The sequence below is a fragment of the Saccostrea cucullata genome, unplaced genomic scaffold (assembly GCF_032062105.1).
Source record: "Saccostrea cucullata isolate Sc308-1 unplaced genomic scaffold, CSIRO_AGI_Scuc_v1 ctg115, whole genome shotgun sequence".
In the NCBI taxonomy this organism is placed as follows: Eukaryota; Metazoa; Mollusca; class Bivalvia; order Ostreida; family Ostreidae; genus Saccostrea; species Saccostrea cuccullata.
Window position 1 is genome coordinate 237,503 of NW_026932690.1, and position 20,926 is coordinate 258,428.

The 20,926-nt window shown below is 33.1% G+C and overlaps 1 protein-coding gene across 1 annotated transcript; it reads right to left on the reverse strand.

The window, feature by feature from the left end:
• Positions 1-1,728: 1,728 nt before the first annotated feature.
• Positions 1,729-8,452, reverse strand: LOC134235811 (zinc finger protein 235-like). The gene is made up of 3 exons (XM_062717981.1): positions 8,363-8,452; positions 4,078-6,031; positions 1,729-2,231 (listed from the first exon to the last, which is right to left on the reverse strand). The coding sequence occupies exons 1-3, from the start codon at positions 8,450-8,452 to the stop codon at positions 2,059-2,061; spliced, it is 2,217 nt and encodes a 738-aa protein (XP_062573965.1). The 3' UTR covers positions 1,729-2,058.
• Between the last annotated feature and the right edge of the window lie 12,474 nt (positions 8,453-20,926).

The window sequence follows — 20,926 nt, forward strand, 5'->3', positions numbered from 1 at the left end:
TATGTATTTGTATAAAACACTCAGTTTTTTTCAGGGGCAAAACTTTATAGAATGTTGGAAAAGGAAACCCCTCCCTCTTTTTGACGTCATTTTCAAGCCTTAATTGTTTGGACACTCCATGTAAAATTTATTATAAAATTTCACAGAACTTCCAGAATGGGGCAAAACTTCCATATTTTATGGAACAAGAGTGTCCCAAAACATACCTGAATTAACGGGATTTTTGGATGTCAAATGTTCAAATCAAACGGGTTTTTCTCAGTTAATTTAGGTCGGAAAAACGTCGTGTTCGAGGTTGCGCCGCCTGGACATACCATTGCTTCTAAAAACATTACCAAGTTATTAAAGAATAAAATTTATGACTTGTGGTTTTTCTATAGATAGAAAAGATGATGCTTGATAGATATTTTAAAATTCATTGATGTACCTAAAGCGGAACTTTTCTATTTTTTGATTTTATGGCGCTAGTCAAAATCCACGCATGCACTGCTTTGCTTTTGATATCTTTCTTGTTTCTTGTCATAATCTTTTGAAATTTTGAACATGGTCCTACATTATGAAGATCTACAGCATGATATATTAAAAATATGTAATCTGTGGCTATATCTCCTTTGTTTTTTGACGAAATGCTTTGAAATTTCTCCGATATAAAATGTTTTATGAATTCATATTTCTATCGTTAACTTGCCTCATTTATGTTGTTATATTCTACTATCACCTGCTGCGGATGGTGTTACGTCTTCTAATTTATTCAATACTCATGAGTTTAATACTTTTGGATTAAATGCTAGAACAATTCAATTTTCAAAGCCAGGCATGCTATTTTTTTAACTGATAAGTCTAAATTCCATAAATTTATTTCTTATTTAATAGATGTTACAGGGATTTCAACAGCCTCGTTTAAATTCGGCATTTTGTAAATTTTATCGTCACTAAAACGACCTTGTCAGCTATATTGAACTATCACGGTTTTCCCCCCTTTTTTCTCTTTGCTTGTTTCACATCAATTTTTTTCTGCTTCTTTCATGACATGTTTCACGAATACCAATTGTTAGGTTTTTGTTTTAAATATTGAATTAGTCTACGGAATGTCCCATCTGCCTGATCAGTACATAGGGCACAGCGGGTGAGACCGGTCAAATGGGGATGATTATTTCTCGTACCGATAGGCACCTGATCCCATGTCTGGTATTCCCAAGGGTCCTGTTTTGTGCCACTTTGTATTATGCATTTTTCTTTAGGAAAATTAAATATTACTTTAATACAAATCAGATACTTTCAACTGTCATTACAAATAACCAGTATATTCACACTCATATCATTGTTTACTTCATCAACTAAACGAATTCGAAGGAAAATGGCTACTGATTGCCATCCGGTAGATCATTTCTCTCAGCGGTCAAGCATCGAGTTTTATGTCCCCTCGGCAAAACATTAGAAATGTTAGATTTTTTTTAGGATAGATTTGTATAGGAACAAATTTCTAAAGGTATAACAATTGCCAGTATACTATTCAATAGCGTGCATCCACCAAAGAAATATCTAAGGGAAGGAGGCTTGCCAAGTCGTTTATGCATTTATTTATTAGGGATTTGTTGCAAAGTATATAGATCCGTGGGGAAACTAACATCATCTTATTGATAACACATGCCAAGGATGTATTTTCCAAACGTTTAGGTCTGTGTCAATATTGAGTTACACCCACCATAATTTACAACTCAACAGTGAAAGTGCTCCTACGTGTACTCATTAAAAACATCTGGAGCTAGTATCCGCTAAAGAAACAAATCTTTCTCACTCCAGAGAACTCTGGTTTTGTTTTTCAAATCAGTTGATATATACAGACATATAATAACTCCATACTTTTTAAACAATGTTGTAAAATATCACAGTCTTTAATCATGCTAGCAAAATCAATAGCCTATTTGAAGTGCATGTTACTTCATTTACTTGTTAATTACAAGCAAAATCTTGTTAAAATCTAACAATGTGTGAACATTTTCTGCTTAAAGGTATATTGCACAAAAGGAGTGCAACACATGCAGATATACCAGGAGTTCACTCATTTGTGCGTGTTCGATTTTCCATTGTCTGTTTTATTGCTGGAGAAGGCCTGGGCGTTTTGATTGGGTGTGATCTCTTGGTTCCCGTATGGCTTACTTTATGTCTTCTGAGGGCGTGGATCGAACCGAACGAACACTGACAGGTTTCACATCGGTAGGGAAGCTGACCTGCACGGATAGGAAATATATTTCATATAGTTAATATCACAACCATCTGTACATTTATGCGACTCGCTTCATAAAAATTTTATGGCATATGTGATTACTTTTCTATTTTGTCGCGATAAATACTTTTATTATACTTTCATGTAAAATACTAAAATCTGATTGGTTTAGACGCAGTTAACAATCCGTTCTATTACCCTCAGCCTTAGCAACACACGTGACAACGGGTAACACAACGGTAATGTCACATGCGTGGAAATTATGCGCGTACGGTTCACCGTAGAATTCTCAAAACGTCAGTTGCGCGTTTGAAAGAACCGGAATAAACTTGACGCCAATAAAAGCTTGCGTCCGATGTAGCTTAATTGAAAACAACAAACGACAGACGAAACATGTTTGCGAGTGCAGAAATAACGAAACTTTATATGATAAAGGACTCTTAGAGAATCAAACAAACAATAAAGAGGTCAGTTAATCTTTTTCGCAGTAGCGGGGAGTTTGAAAGCTTTCTTAACTTGAACGTAAAGATGATCGACGATTTTTTTTTTTTTGCTGACATCCTAAATCAATAAGACATTCAGTATAATACTGACGCGTCCGTTGACAATGGTTTTCCTTGGGGTGTCAATTTCAACTGTTACCCTCCAAAACAGGCACCATTTATATATTATCACATGTTAATGGAATTTGTGTCTCGCAGTTGATTCCTTACGCCAGAGCAAAATTTACGTAAGAACAATTCTTAAACGAGGAAATCTCTTGACAAACAAGTTGATACTAACAAACAAGGATACTAACAATCTCAACAATTTGCAAATTCTACGTTGATACAATAACCTTGTAAGTAAGTACAATCCAGCATTAAGGAGGCTGGATGTTGACTAATAAACCATCATTTATTATTTTTAGATTTTAAATCTTTAGCTGTCAAATATTATTTGACAAAGAAAAATTTCATTTATTATAGTTTGAAATTTCAAAATTTTTGCATCAATATATCTCTAAATGGAGCTCTTCTTCTAAAGGAGATCAATATAGTCTAAAAATGGCCACAGCCATCCAGTCCTCTTAAGTCGAATGCTGACTCACGTTCTCCAAACAAATATTTAACAGATTTTTTCTGTTTTCCTGATCATATATACCAAGGAGCACACGGCAGGTGTGACAGGTTGACTGGGGATGCTTACTCCTCCTAAGCACCTGATCGCTGTTTATGTTTCTACAGGTCCGTATTTGCTCTGCTCCCGGTTTGTATTATTTCATTATGAGCTTGATTGCTTTGTTTTACGTCACTTGAAGCGTCACAAAGATTAAAATCATTTGATCAGTCTTGTTATGAATTCTATGAGCTCCGAATTTAATATTCTATCCAAATTACTTGCAAACATGGAGATCTAACATTGTTATAAACCGTACTCACAACTAAATACCCCTCTCATAAACAAATACAATCCTATTCGATGAATAAATGAACTACTACTTACATGAAATATTTAACTGGCATAAACCTTTGCTACTTGTAAGTCATGGTTTTGAAACTCATTTACCGGTTACTCTTACCAGTAATTAGCAAAATTATTAAAGATATATAGTTCAATGTGTTTTATTTTCTGTACTTCTTGGTATTTACAGAGCACGATGTTGACGCGTCATGAGATGCACAGTTTTCAATTTAATAACAGTTTACTATAAATAGTTTAGATTTTTTAATTTATTGTCTTTAATTTCCTGATCCTGCATTGATTCTGACAGAAATTACACCAATCAACGGTTACTGACTATAAACTTAATTGTATTCTGACAGCTGCATGAGCGACAATTTAGTCGGGAGAGGGGGCTTCAATCTTACTTGTGTGTTGTTCAAGATGTTTCTTCAGTCCAGAGGAGTCATAGAACTGTCTGTTACAAATACCACAGCTGATCTTCAGACCGTCCTTGTGAAGCTGCATGTGTCTCTGAAGTCCACTATCAAACCGGAATGGTTTCTTACATACAGAACATTCGTAGTGTTTCACAGACTTCTCGAAATGTGTCAGGTCGTGGCGTCGTAAGTGAGCTTTGTCGTAAAATCGCTTTTCACACTTGTCACATTTGTACCTCAGTATCTGGTCTCCGTCCTTCTTCTGATGCACGTTTGCTTTGTGTTTATTGAGATTACCAAGCTGGGAGCACCTGAACGGACACAGATCACATGCATGAGGACGCTCTCCCGTGTGTGAGCGCATGTGTCGTTCCAATATCCGAGGCTCGAACTTTTTTATACAAACAGAACATTCTTTAAGCAAAATTTCTTTCCTCTTTTGAGTATTGTCGACTTGCTGGCTGCTGATCACACTTTTCACTATCGATGTTTCCTTTTCTTTCGATCCTTCTGTCTCAGGTTTTCCGGAACACGGTTTCTTAGATTTTGAAGATGGCGACTTTTTATATTTAGCACTTATAAATTCGGTAACTTTTTCGTAAGATAGGTGCGACAAATGTTTTTTGTGAATATGATGATAAAGATTTTTCTTATAATTAAATGTCTTCCTACAAAAAGAACATGTCGACAAATTGTCGCCTGTGTGAATGTTTGAATGCTTAAGTAGACCGTTCGTATTTTTAAATTGCTTAAAACACACTTCGCATTTGTTTTCTTTGTGAGTCCTTTTATGAGTTTGATAATCTGAAAACGATTTATATGATATCCCACATTTTTCACAGAAATAGCGAGATAGTTCGGAACTACACCGTCTGTATGTCGCGGAAGTCGGGAGCTCGCGCGCGGCGCGCCTTTTTGAATTGACAGAACGACTTATCTCCCTTGGCATATAGGTGACGTACTGACTAATGAGATCATCGTCATCAGACGAACACTCTTCATCAGTAGCGCCACCTGTAGCCCGTGGGCTTTTGTCTACGTCATTTCTATTTGACCCGGAAGTGACGTTCGATTGCTTTGTTTTCATTCCTTCCCATTCATCACCCTCGAGTGGTTCGAATTCGGTCTCCGTCTCATTTCCGTCGTCAACACCCTCCATTTTGTCACGGTGAACAATAGAACCGGCTAACTGCACTTGTTCAGTATTATCTTTTTTACAGTCTCCACTCACAGGAAGTTTATCAATACTACCATTGCTTCCATGGTTATCACAATTTTTCATGTTTTCAAGTGCACACTCTGTGCGAATACGATAATCGTTCTCTCCATTAATATTTGTAATTTCGACATTATTAATGTCAGTTAAGTTTTCATTCATAACAGGGGATTGACATCGAGAATCGTCAGAATCTAGAATATACTCGTACTCACACTCTCCGACATCGTCACACTGACCAACATCGCCAATATCACATGTGGGATTCACGACGCCATCAACAGGATCGATAACCAATTCAAACGGTTTAGTTTCTATTACAACTTCAGCTTCATTATTCGTATTTGTATACCCATCTCCATGAATAATACATCCATCATTCTGTATGACTCTCTGTTCCACCACTTCGTTTTCATTTTTAATGAAATTTAAATTAGATGATTTCCAAGCTCCCGGATGACTTTGACACACTTGTATCGGTGGAAAGCCACACATACTGTCCGTATCACTTCCTCCCTCGCCGGAATCCTTGTATCTGTCCGTCACCGGGCACTTGTCGACGGTCACAGGATTTTTCTCCGTGAACAGGTCTTGTTCCTGTTTTAGAAATTTAGGTAAGGTTTCTGAATTTCCTTTGACCGCCAATTTGAACACGAACTTCCCTTTTCGTATTTCTAGACGCGTGGTGTCGCTGTCGTCCAACATGGCGTCACTGGTTTGACGTAACTGAAAGAGAACCAATTGTAAAGACATTAGTTCTAATTAAGATTTCTTTTTTCCTTCAAAATTTATATGTATTAACCACGTAGAAGATCCAATTACAGCGCATATTGATATTATTTCTTTCTCCCAGTAAAACTTTTTTTTCCCACTGCATCAGCTAATAATATATCCATTTTTCTGTTTTCATCAAGAATCACATGCAATCTGGAGTACTGTATGAAGTTCACTGGCCTTTATACACGGACTTACTCATCTACTTATCTCCTATTGTACAGAGATAAGATCTGTACTTAAATACAATAGCAGATAACCCCGTTTTATTGACAATCCCCTCTATATAAATCCATCGCATATGCAGCAGAACATTTAGTCGGAAGATTCTGAATGTTGCCAAGAGAAGGAGAATAATTAGAGAAGGAATGCGTTCTCCACGGCGCCTCTCTATCACTGAACCAGTATCCAAACTGCCAACGTATCACAAAATAATAAATGTGCGAAGCTCGCAAAAACTGAAATACGAAAGTCAATATTGGACGTTATCACTGTTCCTTGGGGGAAAAAAATAAAACATCATCCCCTTATCACTTGAACAGAATCCAACGGTGCCAAGTTCATGATAAAAGTTACAGTCAGTCAGCAGTTTTCCAGATTAATTTTTTTTTAATTCAGTTTTTTTGTAATTATCCATTATGTAGATATTTTTTTAAAAGAGTTTATCAGTAATACTAGAGCAGCACGGAAACCTTGCCTCTCAAAGGTCTCACCTAAATTGATACTGACCCGGACATTATTCAATGGGAACCTCCAAGATATCGTAAAACTACGCAATAGGACGCTAAGCGTTACTCAATAACCACACATTTCCCGGAACAAGTATATAATTATATAAAAGCTGGTTTCGAATTTGTTCACATAACTAGGATACTGTTACCTGAGTTGACATAAGAAGCAACTCTATGATGAAAATGAGAATATTTATTTTAACGTTATTTTCGGCAATACGCGTGTGAAGTTTTTAATTTTAAGGTGGTGATTGGCTTTGAAATGTTTTTAATGAAAAAGAATTCCTACAGAAAATATTTATTCTCATCAATTTCGACAACACGCCAATATACAATTATGTATTATTACATGACCAAGTTTGATTTTTTTTTTTTTAAATAGTATCAGTGAGTGGGTACCAGTACTGATTAACTAATCGTTTATTTTGGTGGCTTTTTGTTGAAATTGTGCATAGTGTAGATTAAAGGGATCACCAAAACATTGGCTTAGAAGAGAAAATTGCAGTTTTCCGCATCTTTTCTTCACATTATTCACTTTACTCTGCAATGTCTCTTGTTCACTTTAAATCAACAATATAAGCACGTGTCTAACTCACCACAAGCTAACATGAAAAATATGAACGATCCTAAGAATAACTTTATATTGTTAATCAAAGGTATCAGGGGGGAAAATAAGCAAACAAAATGACGCACGAATGCAGAAACAATCTACATGTGAAAAAAAGAATCCATCAATTCAAAGGCATTTTTATACCCCATTAAACAGAAGTTCTGTGTTGTTTAATAATTCCCAAAGGTTCGGAGAATAAAAGATCTTACCATGTAGCGACGCAATCCATCCAGTTGCAATCAGCAGATAAATTAACGAATCATTATTAATATTTCATGCCCCTCATTATAACGTTAAAATTTTCATTTGAATTTGTACTACACCTTGATTCTTCGGAGACAATAATGATTTAATTTCCTCTTCTCTGAGTTACGCTATTTTTTCTTCTACCCCGAGGGCGGTGTTTATAAATAGAGAATTCCTCATGGGATTAACAGCGTGACACCAATTACCAGGTGCCCGTAGCCTGGGGCGATTACTTATAACTGAAAGTCTAACTCTTTTGTCACCGGCCCATTGTTACCCTGTTTGTGGATTATAAAATTCAAACACCAAGCACTTGGTAACTAACGAAGTGTCCTCTTTTTATTTTCTTTGGTTGTTTAGACAAAGAATGGTTCCCGACTGGCCAAATTGATTGCACACTACATCTATCCTCCGTGTGTGCGAGTCATTGTGAAACAGTGTTAAATATAAAATAAATATCCTACAAAGGCTGGTGAATTTTCTTGGATCTCTGCCAAACCAAAAATAATGGCTTCCTCGTCCACTGCCATTTTCTTGTATTAAATACCCCTTGACCACTGGTCACGCTTTTCAAAAACAATTTTCTTTTGATAGATAATAGAGAATAACCACTGATAACAGAATAGTAAAAATCTTGGAATTGATATTCAGGTTTCAATTAATCGCAGGAAAAGAAACATTTAAAACCACACTCACCTTCCACAGAAAATACGCAGATCTTAGCGTCCGTGTTTCTCCACCATCTCTGCCAGAGCTATAAATAGCACACGGCACGGTCTGAGTCATGTCATTGTGGTGCTAGGAATTTCAGGCCAAGGAAAACTAATTTCGCGGTTAACTTTTTCTTTATACGTGTGCGTGTGATTTCAGCATTAACCAACGTTCAGACAAAGGACACTTAAGTGAATTAATTGTGAAAGGTGTGAATGGACATTTTAGGTGAATAGTTTTAAGGCATAGTAGTGAATTAAAAAACTTCTATCGACAATTTTGATTAGCGGAATTTTTCACAAGTTTATTAATTCTTTTTAAAGAGTCAATGAAAAAAAAGCAAATATTTCTTTAATTAAAGAGTCAATAAAAAAAGCAAATATTGATCTTTTAATTACAAATTAGCTGAATTAGTCAGGTACATATATATACATATTTCCAATAATTATGGACGAGCATAAAATTACAGGAGGACAGACAGTGTCAAAAATTTAGCTAAAAAATATACACACTTTTCTTAAGAATGCTGGATCAGAACTTGTCATCAGATTACAGATTTTATAATATTTGGATGTACATAGTATTTCTGCAACAAAAAAATCTTTTTCGAATATCACAAAATAGATTACATTCTAGTAAGTAATGAAATTCGTCTCCTATTTGATTATTTTTATATAAATTGCACACTCTTTCATTTCTTTCAAAATTATTCCATCTACGTGTACCCACCTCTATTGGAAGACGATTGTTACTTGTTCTGAATTTTCAAAAGACATTTCTTAATTTTCTTGGTAAAATATTTAAGTATTTTTCACATTAAAACTTTGTTTTAAAAATTCTATATATGTAATACCTTTACTGGAATTATTCATATCAAGTATTATAAATACCATTTTTGCAAAAACTGGTCTTTGAGCTTTTGGTTTATTGCCGTTGTGATCCATTTAACACTATGAAAATTTTGATTATTCCAAACAATATACTCATGCAGGGAATTGTACGAGAAGAATCTAGAATTGGTGGCTTATTTTTTTTCTTAGAGATTTTCTATATTCAAACAATATAAAGCACTTATTCGAACTGAGAGTTCTTCACTATTCTCATTAACCCCCCCCCCACTTTTATCTCCCTGTTAATTAGCATTCCCTTTGGAATTCCGTTAAAATGTCCCACACATGTTTTGAAATGTCAATTTTAACATAATGACACGCCAATCTTTAATTGCCAAACGAGAAAGAAATATTCGTCGTAATGTTCCTCACCTACTGACAAGTAATTTTTCACTGAAATGGAAATTTAAAAAAATGAAGAGAGAGTTGTAGAATTTCCCGTTTGAAAAACAAATTGCAACTATCTTTAGAACGTTGATTGTCATACAATGACACGCCCATTTCTTTAGAAAGGAAAAACACATGTTTCGGTGGAATACCTGTTCTGAACAGGTATTCTAATAAATATAATATTCAAATTGACGGCTATTATAACACAAAACCTGTTCTACATGTGTTATGGAAACTCCAATAAACATGATAAATTCATAACTACAGTGTATGTACAAATTCGTTGCAATACGTGTTTTATAGAAGCTGGAACTCTCTAAATCTCTCTTATAACTTAAAAAATTTCCATTTCAGTGAAAATTTGTTGCTTTTCGCAAAGAGTGGGGTGTCCTAAAACATTACGACGAATATTTCTAGTACTTTTCTAAAGAAATGGGCGTGTTATTCTGTAATAATTGACGTTCAAAGCATGACTCAGAACGTTTTATCCAAACGGAAAATTTTACTACTTCAATGCGCTTCATTGTACAATACCATTACATGTTCCTAGACAAAAAATCAACATGTGTTACCAGGGGTTTTGAAAAGATATAAAATTGTGAAAAATTTTGCAATATTCAGAGAAAAATACACAAAAATAACAAAACATAAATTCCAGATTTTTTTTTTCATCAAAAATTGTTTTAGAAGAAGTGTACAAATCCATATACAGTGGACCTTCAGATATCCGGACCCAAGATATCCGGATGCTTCAGTATCCGGACGATTTTTCATCGGGACAGAACATCAAAAATTTTTAAATGTTATATTGTTTTGTTTAACTGGTGATTCAGGTATCAGCAATAACGCTTCACATATCTGGACAAAATTAAAATAAAAGAACCAAAGGTCCGGATCAATGAAAGGCTCCATAACATTGTACATATAAAAAAATTAAAAGTATTGCACACGGGTCCTTCATTTAGTGGAACTCTTCAACTCCAGGGAAGAACCCAATAAAGTTTAAACTACATTGCGTATGACCAACTTAAAATGAAGCCACCAAACACGCTGCGTGGGCAAAAAAAATTCATAATTTTTCCTCCACCAAATACATTTTCGCTACGATCTCAACATGTCGGCACAAAATTAGCCACAGGCTCAGCTCTGATTTGTTGGCATAGTCAACCGAGGATTGTCGATAAGTTGATATATTCTTAAGGAGGCTCATTACACCACTTTTTGATGACGTACTACACAAAAAAATAAACCTCCATTGTAAAAGAACGACCGTTTTCCTTAGAACGGTGCAAAATGTTGTAAAGGCAATATTCACATTAAATATGTCGTGTGTGACCCTGACCTTTAAAACGCTTTAAAAATAGATGAAACATACGGTGTTAGTGAAAACAAAGTAACAGATCCATTATGCATAGACCAAGAAGGATTGCTTTTAAGCAGAAACAAAAGAAAACAACAGCCAAATCTTCGCCAAACAAGTTTGTGTAATTTCATAGCGATGCATGCAGTGAGCTCTATGATCTATCAATGACATGTTTGTACGAAGGAAATTCTAGTTAAAATCTACAACCTTGTTGAAATTAAAAAAGTTATTTACTTGCACTATTTACTGTGTTTGGTGTTAATTTATATATTTGCTTTATTGATTTAAACATATACTCTAGGCAATTTAAAGCTTTGTTCTGAATTGTAGATGTAATGTCAAACGTTCCATAGTGTTTTGAGTCTTGGCTAATTAGGAAAGATAACTCTTGAAAGTGTAAAGGAAAACTTTTTATACCAAATATTTTTTAAATTGGAATTTTCATTTAATTTTTAAACATTCTTCATTCAATTTGTCACATGTAATTCATTGAAATACATTCCTTGTCTCTTCAGAACTCATTTTCTTAATGTTTTGTGCACAGATTAAAAAGATAATGACATTAACCGTTTTTTAGGAGAAAATTATTTTTTCTAATAAAATTAAAATTAGGTATTATGAGGTATTTTCACTGTGTGTACCTGTCTTAAGAAGATACCCATCATTTGACACTGAAAGTTCTGAAATTCTGGTAATAATAAACTTGAAATAAAACATTTCACTAAAATTAGACAAAAGCTAAAAAATTCTCTAAAAAATATTTATGATATCAATACCTCGTTCTGGATATTTGACATCTACATTATAAGTGGTGCTGTAATGAAATCTAAAATAAACTGTGGATGTAATGAGCCACCTTAAAAGAAAAATGGATACCAAACAGAGAAAAAAATAAACTAGGAATGGCCTTACTACTTACTTACATACAAATAAAAATCAAACTGAGGCTTTACAGTGTCAGATAAGACAACCCAGGAGAAATATTTATTATTTCGATGGAGTGTTTCTAATAGTAAAATATACAAATAAACACGCCGTCGACTCGTTACAGAGTAATTATCAATTTTATCTTCCTCTGACGTTTCAAACACCACTAGTTATTATCTGCGATAAGAATGTTATATTTATTTTTAGAAATATTCAAAGTTGATCTAGCTTTCTTAAAACCGTAAACAGCGATTTGTATGATTCTCATATTTATGTTGACTAGCGCTTGATTAAGTAAAAGAAGCCTTCAGTGATTGAACGTATAGTTTTAAAAAAAAGAATACTTTTCGCAAAGACATTAAAGAATAAGATGCCTTTTTACGCCTTGGAGGACGAAATTTCGTTTATTCAATCAGATGACGGAGAAATGTTGAGCCTCCCACCAGACATAAAACAAGTAATGGTAAGATTTATTACCCCCCGACTCCACCCCATCACTAAACGAGATATAGCCCTAAGCAATTCCATTAGATTTCTTAGTGATTTACTAGCGTATTAAACATGGTCTATAGATACATGTGTTACATAAAATAGACAGAATGGGTCATTAAATATAGATTGCATATAAGTATAACCCCGCATACAAGTACTTTTATATATATCCAACAGCATGATTGACATTTAGGGCCCAGTACCAAACTGATCGTTTTTCTCTTTACTCTAACTTTTCTTTTGTTTTTTCTTTTTAAAATTAAATACTGAATTTTACATTCGTTTGTCCATACAAAAATAAAAAGACTACCCAGAAGGGGTGGAAAGGGCATCAAGCAGCTTCAAGATGACAGTTTATAGGTACATAATAAAGCTACAATTCAGATCAGACAATTATGATTTTTTTTTTTTAAATAAATATTCTTAATTTGCTAATATTATTTGATAAACCATGTATGAAATCATCTTGATATACAACAATAAAAATATTCATCTCTTAGTGTAAAATAGATGTAGGAATTATATCTTTGGCCTCCGTTTTTTTTTTTTTTTTTTGTCCGAATGTGAAGGGAAAATAATTTGACCTTGATCTGACCTTCCTAGTTTCATAAATATGTTAATTTCATTAATATTTAAATACAATAACTATGAGAAGAATCCCCAATCAAATTAATTATAAAGACTAAAAATTCTTGAAAAAGGGGGATTCGATTTTTTTCTTCATTTGACATAATGTATATTTACAATTGCAGATAACAAGTACATAATACTTAGTATATGTAATATATGAACTATATAAGTCAAACACATCAATCATTATAATCTTATAAAAGAATGAACAAACCAGTCAACAACAAATGGCCATCAATCGTGAAGACCGTGCAGGAGAGGGCGAGATTACCGTGCACTCGGACAGCGGTCATTTTGTTCTGGCCCCGTATATCATATACAATGTTACAGACCTCCCGACCCATAAAACGTCACAAAAATTCATTAACTTGATTCATTAGAGTAAGGATGCAACTATTTATTAACTAAAGTAATATGAATTAATTATAAGCAGACACAGATCCAGGAATTTTTCCTGGGGGGGGGGGGGATCTACCATAGTAAAAAAATGTAAAAACCAAACATTTCTTGACAAGCAAAATTAAAAAGAACATGCTAATTCAGAGAATTTCTGTCCCCCGCTTAAGGAAAAAAGGAGACCATGCGCAGTTCGCAGTTTGTATATACATGTTTATGTTAGATTGAATAAATCATGATAAACCTTAACCTTTATCATGCTCTTTGTAAAATTATGAAATAAATGTGTACATGTATATTCAAGCAAATAAAAAATGTAAATATGGATATAAAGATTTGATTGCTTATTCTTTATTATGTGTATAGAAGATTCTTTTTATATAGAATATTTATCACACCGTACGTAGTGATGATTTCACGAGTTTGTACAAGCCAGACGTCATGTCTTTTCATATCACATGATGCTGAATACTATCATTTAGTGAAAAAAGTATTTCAAAAACAAAAGAAATAAAATGATTCTCCATATGCCCCTGTGCTAAAAATAGTGCCAAGCGACATACTAATTAAACAAACGGGCAGGACACTTTGAGACGGGTGAGAGAGGCCATAGGGAGTTTTGATATAAAAATTCATTGCAACAGCTCAAAATCTTCTTGAAATATCACCCGAAAACGATCATGTTACACACAAACAAAATGTATACATTTACGACCTTGAACTTTGACCTTTTGACCTCTAAACCAATAGGTCTTCCTTAGGCCACAGGGAGTTAATATGTAAAATTTCATTACAAAAAGCTTGAAGGGTTCTCGAGCTATCGCAAGGAAACGAACGCGTGTCATAACAGAGAGAAATTGCGAATTTATGACCTTGACCTCTGACCTATTGACCTAAAAATCAAACGGGTTTTTCTTTAGTCCATAGGGAGTTGCTATGCAAAATTTCTTTCAAAAGATCAAAGGGTTCTCGAGATATCTTGTGGAAACGAAAGCGTTACAGAAAGACGGACGGACCGAAAGACGGACGGACAGACCCAAAATTAATATCCCCCACTTTTCAAGAGGGGGCAAAAAGTCCATTTGCAAACGTAAAAACCCTATTGCGTGGGGAACAGGGAGGGGGTGACTTTTAAAATTTCATACCTTTGACTTTGCACACCATTTTCACATAGATCCATGATTCGAGGAGGGATCCCCGTTTCCTGGGGTAGGGGGTTAAAGGTCACTTTTGCTTTGTCAAGGATGTACATCTAATAATTCTGCATATTCCAGGAAATGAGAGAGATAGAGGTGGGGGAAGGAACTACTGTTGATGTCTTTGTCCTGTTTAGATATAACTACTGTTGATGTCTTTGTTCTGTTTAGATACAACTACTGTTGATGTCTTTGTCCTGTTTAGATATAACTACTGTTGATGTCTTCTTTGTCCTGTTTAGATATAACTACTGTTGATGTCTTCTTTGTCCTGTTTAGATATAACTACTGTTGATGTTTTCTTTGTTCTGTTTAGATATAACTACTGTTGATGTCTTTGTCCTGTTTAGATATAACTACTGTTGATGTCTTCTTTGTCCTGTTTAGATATAACTACTGTTGATGTTTTCTTTGTTCTGTTTAGATATAACTACTGTTGATGTCTTCTTTGTCCTGTTTAGATATAACTACTTTTCATGTCTTTGTTCTGTTTAGATATAACTACTGTTGATGTTTTCTTTGTTCTGTACAGATATAACTACTGTTGATGTCTTCTTTGTTCTGTTTAGATATAACTACTGTTGAAGTCTTCTTTGTCCTGTTTAGATATAACTACTTTTCATGTCTTTGTTCTGTTTAGATATAACTACTGTTGATGTTTTCTTTGTTCTGTACAGATATAACTACTGTTGATGTCTTCTTTGTTCTGTTTAGATATAACTACTGTTGATGTCTTCTTTGTCCTGTTTAGATATAACTACTGTTGATGTCTTTGTTCAGTTTAGATATAACTACTTTTCATGTCTTTGTCCTGTTTAGATATAACTACTTTTCATGTCTTAGTCCTGTTTAGATATAACTACTGTTGATGTTTTCTTTGTTCTGTACAGATATAACTACTGTTGATGTCTTCTTTGTTCTGTTTAGATATAACTACTGTTGATGTTTTCTTTGTTCTGTTTAGATATAACTACTATTGATGTCTTTGTCCTGTTTAGATATAACTACTGTTGATGTCTTTGTCCTGTTTAGATATAACTACTGTTGATGTCTTTGTTCTGTTTAGATATAACTACTGTTGATGTCTTTGTCCTGTTTAGATATAACTACTGTTGATGTTTTCTTTGTTCTGTTTAGATATAACTACTGTTGACGTCTTCTTTGTCCTGTTTAGATATAACTACTGTTGATGTCTTTGTCCTGTTTATATATAGCTACTGTTGATGTCTTTGTTCTGTTTAGATATAACTACTGTTGATGTTTTCTTTGTTCTGTTTAGATATAACTACTGTTGATGTCTTTGTCCTGTTTAGATATAACTACTGTTGATGTTTTCTTTGTTCTGTTTAGATACAATTCTGTTGATGTTTTCTTTGTTCTGTTTAGATATAAATACTGTTGATGTCTTTGTTCTGTTTAGATATAAATACTGTTGATGTCTTTGTCCTGTTTAGATATAACTACTGTTGATGTTTTCTTTGTTCTGTTTAGATATAACTACTGTTGATGTCTTTACTCTGTTTAGATATAACTACTGTTGATGTCTTCTTTGTTCTGTTTAGATATAGCTACTGTTGATGTCTTTGTTCTGTTTAGATATAACTACTGTTGATGTTTTCTTTGTTCTGTTTAGATATAACTACTGTTGATGTCTTCTTTGTTCTGTTTAGATATAACTACTGTTGATGTCTTTGTCCTGTTTAGATATAGCTACTGTTGATGTCTTTGTTCTGTTTAGATATAACTACTGTTGATGTTTTCTTTGTTCTGTTTAGATATCTGTTGATGTCTTTGTCCTGTTTAGATATAACTACTGTTGATGTTTTCTTTGTTCTGTTTAGATACAATTCTGTTGATGTTTTCTTTGTTCTGTTTAAATATAATACTGTTGATGTCTTTGTTCTGTTTAGGTATAACTACTGTTGATGTCTTTGTTCTGTTTAGATATAACTACTGTTGATGTCTTCTTTGTTCTGTTTAGATATAACTACTGTTGATGTCTTTGTCCTGTTTAGATATAACTACTGTTGATGTCTTTGTTCTGTTTAGATATAACTACTGTTGATGTCTTTGTCCTGTTTAGATATAACTACTGTTGATGTTTTCTTTGTTCTGTTTAGATACAATTCTGTTGATGTTTTCTTTGTTCTGTTTAGATATAAATACTGTTGATGTCTTTGTTCTGTTTAGATATAACTACTGTTGATGTCTTTGTTCTGTTTAGATATAACTACTGTTGATGTCTTTGTTCTGTTTAGATATAACTACTGTTGATGTCTTTGTTCTGTTTAGATATAACTACTGTTGATGTCTTTGTTCTGTTTAGATATAACTACTGTTGATGTCTTTGTTCTGTTTAGATATAACTACTGTTGATGTCTTTGTTCTGTTTAAATATAACTATTACTGTTCTGATGTCTTTGTTCTGTTTAGATATAACTACTGTTGATGTCTTTGTCCTGTTTGATATAACTACTGTTGATGTTTTCTTTGTTCTGTTTAGATATAACTACTGTTGATGTCTTTGTCCTGTTTAGATGTCTTTCTTCTGTTTAGATATAATTCTGTTGATGTTTTCTTTGTTCTGTTTAGATACAATTCTGTTGATGTTTTCTTTGTTCTGTTTAGATATAAATACTGTTGATGTCTTTGTTCTGTTTAGGTATAACTACTGTTGATGTCTTTGTTCTGTTTAGATATAACTACTGTTGATGTCTTTGTTCTGTTTAGATATAACTACTGTTGATGTCTTTGTCCTGTTTAGATATAACTACTGTTGATGTCTTTGTTCTGTTTAGATATAACTACTGTTGATGTCTTTGTTCTGTTTAGATATAACTACTGTTGATGTTTTTGTTCTGTTTAGATATAACTACTGTTGATGTCTTCTTTGTCTGTTTAGATATAACTACTGTTGATGTCTGTTTCCTGTTTAGATATAGCTACTGTTGATGTCTTTGTTCTGTTTAGATATAACTACTGTTGATGTTTTCTTTGTTCTGTTTAGATATAACTACTGTTGATGTCTTTGTCCTGTTTAGATATAACTACTGTTGATGTTTTCTTTGTTCTGTTTAGATATAAATGTTTTTTGTTCTGTTTAGATATAAATACTGTTGATGTCTTTGTTCTGTTTAGATATAAATACTGTTGATGTCTTTGTTCTGTTTAGATATAAATACTGTTGATTTCTTTGTTCTGTTTAGATATAACTACTGTTGATGTCTTTACTCTGTTTAGATATAACTACTGTTGATGTCTTCTTTGTTCTGTTTAGATATAACTACTGTTGATGTCTTTGTTCTGTTTAGATATAACTACTGTTGATGTTTTTGTTCTGTTTAGATATAACTACTGTTGATGTCTTTGTTCTGTTTAGATATAACTACTGTTGATGTCTTTGTCCTGTTTAGATATAGCTACTGTTGATGTCTTTGTTCTGTTTAGATATAACTACTGTTGATGTTTTCTTTGTTCTGTTTAGATATAACTACTGTTGATGTCTTTGTCCTGTTTAGATATAACTACTGTTGATGTTTTCTTTGTTCTGTTTAGATACAATTCTGTTGATGTTTTCTTTGTTCTGTTTAGATATAACTACTGTTGATGTCTTTGTTCTGTTTAGATATAACTACTGTTGATGTCTTTGTTCTGTTTAGATATAACTACTGTTGATGTCTTTGTTCTGTTTAGATATAACTACTGTTGATGTCTTTGTCCTGTTTAGATATAACTACTGTTGATGTCTTTGTTCTGTTTAGATATAACTACTGTTGATGTCTTTGTTCTGTTTAGATATAACTACTGTTGATGTTTTTGTTCTGTTTAGATATAACTACTGTTGATGTCTTTGTTCTGTTTAAATATAACTACTGTTGTTGTCTTTGTTCTGTTTAGATATAACTACTGTTGATGTCTTTGTTCTGTTTAGATATAACTACTGTTGTTGTCTTTGTTCTGTTTAGATATAACTACTGTTGTTGTCTTTGTTCTGTTTAGATATAACTACTGTTGATGTCTTCTTTGTCCTGTTTAGATATAGCTACTGTTGATGTCTTTGTTCTGTTTAGATATAAATACTGTTGATGTCTTTGTTCTGTTTAGATATAACTACTGTTGATGTCTTTGTTCTGTTTAGATATAACTACTGTTGATGTTTTCTTTGTTCTGTTTAGATATAACTACTGTTGATGTCTTTGTCCTGTTTAGATATAACTACTGTTGATGTCTTTGTCCTGTTTAGATATAACTACTGTTGATGTTTTCTTTGTTCTGTTTAGATATAACTACTGTTGATGTCTTCTTTGTCCTGTTTAGATATAACTACTGTTGATGTCTTCTTTGTCCTGTTTAGATATAACTACTTTTGATGTCTTTGTTCTGTTTAGATATAACTACTGTTGATGTTTTCTTTGTTCTGTACAGATATAACTACTGTTGATGTCTTTGTCCTGTTTAGATATAACTACTGTTGATGTCTTTGTCCTGTTTAGATATAACTACTGTTGATGTTTTCTTTGTTCTGTTTAGATATAACTACTGTTGATGTCTTTGTCCTGTTTAGATATAACTACTGTTGATGTCTTTCTTCTGTTTAGATATAATTCTGTTGATTAGATATAATTCTGTTGATGTTTTCTTTGTTCTGTTTAGATATAACTACTGTTTAGATATAACTACTGTTGATGTCTTTGTTCTGTTTAGATATAACTACTGTTGATGTCTTTGTCCTGTTTAGATATAACTACTGTTGATGTTTTCTTTGTTCTGTTTAGATATAACTACTGTTGATGTCTTTGTCCTGTTTAGATATAACTACTGTTGATGTCTTTTTTCTGTTTAGATATAATTCTGTTGATGTTTTCTTTGTTCTGTTTAGATACAATTCTGTTGATGTTTTCTTTGTTCTGTTTAGATATAAATACTGTTGATGTCTTTGTTCTGTTTAGATATAACTACTGTTGTTGTCTTTGTTCTGTTTAGATATAACTACTGTTGATGTCTTTGTTCTGTTTAGATATAACTATTGTTGATGTCTTTGTTCTGTTTAGATATAACTATTGTTGATGTCTTTGTTCTGTTTAGATATAACTACTGTTGATGTCTTTGTTCTGTTTAGATATAACTATTGTTGATGTCTTTGTTCTGTTTAGATATAACTACTGTTGATGTCTTTGTTCTGTTTAGATATAACTACTGTTGATGTCTTTGTTCTGTTTAGATATAACTACTGTTGATGTCTTTGTTCTGCTTAGATATAACTTCTGTTGATGTCTTCTTTGTTTGGATTAGGCATGTTAGATTTGTTGATGTCTCTTTGATCTGCTCAGATATAACGTATGATGAGTTCGTCTTTGTTATTTGAAACATGTATGGCTTGACTGCTGTTGTTATTTAAATTTCTGTGTTCAGCCATGACTGCTGTTGACATGTCTGTCTTTTATCTGTTTAGATATGTTGTTCTTGTCTAAATTGTTCTATTCAGAGATGACTATGTTGTTGTTTAAATTGTTCTGTTCAGATATGAATTCTGTTGATGTCTTCTTTGATTTCAACATATGATGCTTCTGGTGTTTCGTTTTGTTTTGTTTTGTTTTGTTTTTTTGTTTTTTGTTTTTTTGTTGTGTTTTTTTTTTTTTTTTTTTTTGTACATCTTCTTTTGCTGATCGTGTACAACCATAATATATTGAGCATTCAGCAAAGGTTACTTGTCTCGAATGTACTAGTATATAGCTGTTGTGTTCTCCTTTGTCATCTCAATACTCAGAATCACAGAAAAAAAAGATTCCAATAACATTTTCTTCATGAAGATTCTCATTAAGGCTTTGGTTTTATTTCAGATTTTCAGATGCTCCACAGTTTGCACAGGTGGGGCCTTTCAATATCCATGATGACATTCCCAAAGATTCGACAAGATTTCCCAGCTAAACAAAATTATCTACATGTACTCTTTCTATTTGATTGCTGATATTTGTACTTAGCCTTATTTTTCTTCCATATTATAGTCATCAGTTTTGCTCGGACTATATCACTTTTCACTGTGCTGAAAATACATGTACCATAACATCTGCAAAGTCAAAGTTCTGACATATCTTGACATGACTGTTGGTGATTTTCATATGTCCATATTTGCAGAGAATAAAGATTTGCGGGGAATACGGACATCCCTTTTACACACCTGTTTGAATTTGGAAACTGTCAATTCTGTTGCACAGTTGTTATGGGTGATGTCATAATTTGTAAAGTATTTTCACAAAGAAGTACC